General features: G+C 35.3%; 1 protein-coding gene across 1 annotated transcript; it reads left to right on the forward strand.

The window, feature by feature from the left end:
* The first annotated feature begins 1,212 nt into the window (after window positions 1–1,212).
* On the forward strand, window positions 1,213–2,550 carry LOC115887300. The gene has a single exon (XM_030906692.1). The coding sequence runs from the start codon at window positions 1,213–1,215 to the stop codon at window positions 2,548–2,550; it is 1,338 nt and encodes a 445-aa protein (XP_030762552.1).
* The last annotated feature ends 3,682 nt before the right edge of the window (window positions 2,551–6,232 follow it).

A 6,232-nucleotide genomic window follows, 5' to 3' on the forward strand; every position in this document is an offset into this window, starting at 1 on the left:
CACTCGTCATATTTAGTAGAAAAAACTCATCATATTTTGTTTAAAATAAATTCATTACAATTTAAAAAAATACTTGGAACTTTTTGCAGAACAAGTTTTATATGAAAAATAATGTTTTATATATATAATTAACAAAGTATACGACAGCTGTTAACATTAAATTTAAACATAAACTGTTACGTAGATCCAATTAAAAAGCCTTGTTTGTCGAAATACGAGTCCATAAAGGTTATTTGCCTCTTGCATCTCCCTCTTCCCGTAGCCTGTCTAATAATTTTAATTGGTAAAATCTCAATTAAATTTTTAATTACTTTTTATATCTCGATTTTCTGGCAAATTTGCTTGCTATTCAATAACTCATTAAACTGTTTTATGGGGGCGGTAGGTATTATACGGACAGACATTTGAATAAGCCACATTAAACTTTTTCTGCATCAAAATCATTCTTTGAAAATAACAAAGATTAAATTAGGTTATATTAGAGTTTTTTCAGTATATAGTATTGTCAGATCAGTCTATTCTGATTTTGCTTATTTGGTCGGCAAAAAATTTAAGATGTTCGGTTTAACCGTTTTAGAATAAGCAAAAACTTTTATGATTTTTTCTTACAGAGTTAATGATTTTTTTCAAGTACTATCATTTTTCAAGTGAAACTTCTCTAAGCGCGCCTGGAGTAAAAATTCAAAACCGTGACACAGGAGCTAGCGTCACGACACACGTCACGAGAAGTGGTAACGATCGAAAAAGTGATAAGCTAATGAGGAAGTTGAGATGGGCGAAAAGTCCTATATCGAAATTTTGGCGTTTTTCTTGTGATCCTGTGATATGATGATGATGATGATCTTGTGATATGATAATAATAATAATAATAATAAATAATAAAATACCCGCGTGGTTTTGCTAGTTCCATACCGGGCGCCTCCCCAGGTAGCGGATAGGGGCAAGCCTCCCAGATATGGGTGGTACCGGAGAAATGAAATATCCGGGGTGGACGAAAAACTAGCACAGGGTATGACGGTTCTCCATGTCAGGATCGGTATCCAATCAGCTTCTGTTTTCCATGTTAGGACGGCTTAGAAGTACAAGAAATCCCCTATGCGTCTGTCTCGAAACGAGCGGTATAGGGGCGGCGTCTGATCTCCATGTTAGGAGCGGCCGGGCTCAAACCTGGCAGTAGGTAAAATGATATACATACATAAATAATTTTATTTCATGGAGAATAATAAAGATTTACACTTAGCCTCGGATGCGTCAGAAAGTCGGGCTGTATCTGACGCTCGTATCCAGCCCAACGTTGACGACCTAAGCAATACAACTGGTTCTGAGCAATATCCTGCTTCCGGTGCTTTAGTGAATAACCCAATCACTACCACAAAAGCGGGACTTCCACGGCAGCGCATGAAATGGACTACTGATTTAAATAAAAGTTTCACGCGCTGCTATTTCATAGCTACAAATCTTGAAAGCGATATGACACTCTACAGGGCTAAAATGTACAAGACATTTGTTAATGAAAATCCACATCTGCAAATTACGGAACAACGGTTGGCAGATCAGAGAAGAACCATTATACATAGAAAACTTTTATCGGACATAATAATTAATGAACTGAAGGAGCAGGTGAGTGAGCAACTAGAAGCTCAAAATAGCACAGTGGGTGTGGTGATGGGATGGTGCAATAATGAAGAGCAGCAGCACGCCTCAATTAATACAGAGTTACAAACAATAATAGCGGAACATACTTGTGAAGAGAATCGAAGGGCAATTCAAGAGCCCCGCGAAAGCGAAAATGATCAAATCAGCGAAAATGAGAAAACTAGCCAAAATGTTGAATTAGAAGGCAAACTGCAGGAAACTTTTATTACATTTCGAGGAAGCGACCCAACACGAAGATTAATAATACCAAAACAAAATACTTCAAAAAAACTTGCCAGTATTGTATCGAGAGTAAACAGCCTATTACCAAGATTTTTAATGTTTATATACAGCTTTGAAGACTTCTATTGCTTAATTTATTGTGCCGCATTAGTTTGTGCAATTGAAAATTGTGCAAAAATTGAGAAAAGTAAACAAAGACAAACAGATTCAAATCGCATGAAAATCCTTCCATGGCAAAAAAGACTGGAAAATAAGATTCAGAACCTGAAAATGAATGTTAACCAATTAACACAGTATAGTAGCGGGCAAAGATCAACAAAATTAAATAATACGGTTGAAGCCCTATTCAAGAATAACAAAGTACATTCTAAGCATGAGGAAAACAACAATACGATAAAAGAATGTTTAGATACGTTAAAACAAAAACTATCAGCAGCGTCAAAAAGACTGAGACGGTACAAGGTTTCCAACCAAAGGCGTCAAGAAAATCGACAGTTCCAACTTAGGGAGGGCCAGTTTTATAGAGCACTAAAAAATGAAATAGTTCCTTCTTCGAGACTGCCAGAAAGAGATGTATCAAAAAATATTGGGAAGAAATATGGTGTAAAGAAGTTCAACATGATGATGAAAATAGCTGGATCGATGCTGAAAATCAAAGAGCGTGTAAGATAGAGCCAATGCAGTACAACCAAATATCACTAACTGAATTAGTAGCAAAAATAAACAAAACACACAATTGGAAAGCACCAGGTAACGATTACATCCACAATTATTGGCTAAAGAAATTTACGAGCACACATAAATTCCTTACAAAATATTTAAACGGTTTTATCGTAGAACCACACACAATGCCCCAGTTTCTTTGCAATGGAATAACTTATTTATTGCCAAAGAGCAACGACACTCAAAATCCTGCTAATTACAGACCTATCACGTGTCTTCCTACGATATACAAGATTTTGACGGCATATATCGCGGATATGATTTACAGGCATTGTGAAATTAATAACATTCTAGCAGAACAACAAAGTCTGTAAGAGAGGCTCACAGGGATGTAAAGAGCAGTTACTATTAGAGTCAATAATAATGAAACAAGCGTATAAGACAAACCGAAATATTTACACGGCTTATATCGATTATCGAAAGGCGTTTGATTCTGTCCCATACAGTTGGCTACTTGAGGTATTGAATAATAAGATCAATCCAGCTTTATCCCAGTTTTTGAATTACAGTATGACCCCCAGTGGCGAACGTCATTAATAACTAAAAATAATTCAAATGGAATACTCCGTATAAGAAAATTATATAAGGAGTCTTGCCACTTAACTGCTAATATAGAAATTTAATTCTACGCTGTGTTTGTCATAATGCGGATCAACCTGCTCTCACTACCGGTTCGGAGCCCTACTCCATCATCAGGTGAGCTTGGGATATCCACAAAATGACAACCACAGCGCAGAGGTAGTTAATTCCGACTTGTCGGAAAGTATCGGTTAGATATTAAGTCCCGAACGGGAGATGCCTGCGTGCAATGGTAGTACTTTCGTACCACCAAGGCGCAACTATCGATAGTAAAAGGATGGTAAAAGGCTTTTTTTCAGGCAAGCCAAATTATAAAATAGAAAAAAACACAGCGTAGAATTAAATTTCTATATTAGCAGTTAAGTGGCAAGAATCCTTATATAATTTTATTATATACCTCTACTGCAAGAAATTTGTTTTCTATTTTAAGAAAAAATTATATGGCAGAAATCTTATAAAGGCAATTAATACATATTACGCTATCCCTTTGCTGGTATGCACATTTGGAATAATAAATTTGACTAACACCGACATTCAAGACATTAAGAGAAAAACAAATAAAATACTAACAAATTATAGATATCACCATATACATTCAGCTATGGAGAGACTAACACTACCACGCGCTCATGGAGGACGGGGATTGATTGACATCGCTAATTTATTAAACAGACAAAAAAATTCGTTAAAACAGTACTTTAAACAAAAAGCTAGAACATCACATTTACATCAAGCCGTAGTTGCAGCAGACACAGGATATTCCCCATTAAATTTATCTGCAGACACTCAGTTCACGACAATATCATACGAAGAGAAACACCAAACTTGGTTACAGAAAGCCTTACACGGGAGACATTCTCATATTCTAAACGGTTCACATGTCGATAAAAATGCATCGAACGCGTGGTTAACGTGTGGAAAATTGTTTCCCGAGACAGAAGGATTTATGTGCGCCATACAAGACCAGGTAAACTGCACTAAAAATTATAAAAAATATATAATAAAAGACGGTACAATAAATGATAAATGTCGACGCTGTAACACTGAAACCGAGAATATCCAGACATAGTATCGGGATGTCAAACTATTGCGAACACCGAATATAAGTCAAGGCATGACGATGTAGCAAAAATCTTACACGAGATATTAGCCTTCAACTATCAATTATTAACAGAACGAACACCTTATTATAAATACTCACCGCAAAAAGTTTTGGAAAATGAAAAGGCAAAGATTTATTAGGATAGAACTCTGATAACTGACAGAACCATCTCACATAATAGGCCAGACATTACAGTTATTGACAAAGGACAAAAGAAGGTTTTTTTAATAGACGTTGCAGTGCCAGATTCTAACAACTTGCAAGCTGCCCAGAACAAGAAAATTCGTAAATATTCAGAACTCGTATTAGAAATAAAACAACAATGGCATTTTGATACTGTCATTGTGGTCCCTGTTGTATTATCTGCTACCGGAGTAATACCACACACGCTACAAAAGTCACTTACAATATTAAATATACAGAAGGCAGTAATATTGAGTACCTGTAGAATTGTCCGAAAATTCCTTGGCGGCATTTAGTAAATATTTGGACTTACCTTGGCATCGCGCCCGTAAATCCAGAGAGAGGTCAAAACCAGTAAAAATTACTGAGATAAATCAAAATAATAACGCTTTATTTTACAAAAAGCCAAAATAGCTTCATCGACAAAGCATTTACAAAACAAACAAAAGCACAAAAAATATACAAATAATAAAAAATATACAATACATATCATACAATTCAAATCATACAATTCAAAAAAATTACGTCATCAAAATTACTACATTAATAGGTACATGGACATTGCAGAACACAAAAAAAGGCGTATCAATAAAATTTTACAATAGGAAAATTGTAAATAGATATAATCATTTAAGAGTCATAAAATATTAAATACTTGACTTTAACCAGTATGTGAGATGATCAACATTTTAAAATTCAAACTTGTTTATGATTAAACATCAACAAAAATGTCATTTACCGCATATAGGGTTCTCTCCAGTAGGTATGATTTTAGAGCTTTGCGAAATGCGGGAAAGAATGAAAGCGACTTGATATTCAAAGGCAGATGATTGTACATTTTTTTAGCATTGTACAGTATTGATGATCCATGAACAGTATGATCTATGAAAAACATATGGTTCCATTTGGCTTTTTAAGAACTTTTTTATGCAAATGGAACCAGGATAATTTTTAGGGAATTCGAAATTTTGGCCAAAACACACACGTTTTTCGTGTTACAATAACATCGCAATAAAAGCTCGAGGACCTTTTCCATAAAACTACCGATATTCTGACGACGTTTCGTGCACTGATGAAACCGATTTAAATAAAATTTGGTATGTCGATAGATTGGACCAAGGTTAACTTGACCGTGTACGATACGTGTCACTGTGACAGTTATTTTTTGGACGTAAGAAACGTCAAAAGTTGATGATTTGGTTTGTAGTCACGTGAGCGACAGTGCACACGGTCCCACCTTACAAAATTGGATACGACCTTTCGTTTACATCTTCATCAGAATGGGACTAAGGATTTGATATTGAAAAGAAATGTGGTTCTATTTTGTCATAAAATATGGGTCGATTTCGGCATAATTGGGTACGGGCTACGGGATGACGCCCCCGATGTTTCGAACCTATGCCTCTAAATGAACGAAATCATCAGGATATTTCTCTTAACTATACGTCGATTGGAACCAAACTCGGCACGTGGATAGAGATACCCGAATGGAGTCCTCAAACGGATAGACGGTCATTTTAATACAAATTTTGTGAAAGTGAATTAAATTATTTATTAATTTTTATTTCACTACTTTTTCAATATTTAAAACGCTGTTTCAAACATGTCTTTTAAATCCTTCCATTTAATACTGTTAGTAAGAAGTTTCACATCAAATATGCGCACATAGTGTAACTTCTTTACGCGCGTTGGGAGTAAAATTCAAGGCGGTGACACACAATATTCGTATAATTACTGTAAATTACTGTAAATAATGAATTGTGTTTG

The sequence above is a fragment of the Sitophilus oryzae genome, unplaced genomic scaffold (assembly GCF_002938485.1).
Source record: "Sitophilus oryzae breed Bouriz unplaced genomic scaffold, Soryzae_2.0 scaffold_562_pilon_pilon, whole genome shotgun sequence".
In the NCBI taxonomy this organism is placed as follows: Eukaryota; Metazoa; Arthropoda; class Insecta; order Coleoptera; family Curculionidae; genus Sitophilus; species Sitophilus oryzae.

Coding starts and splice junctions, on each gene's coding strand:
- LOC115887300 (XM_030906692.1), top strand. CDS start 1,213: ATGGAGAATAATAAAGATTTACACTTAGCCTCGGATGCGTCAGAAAGT.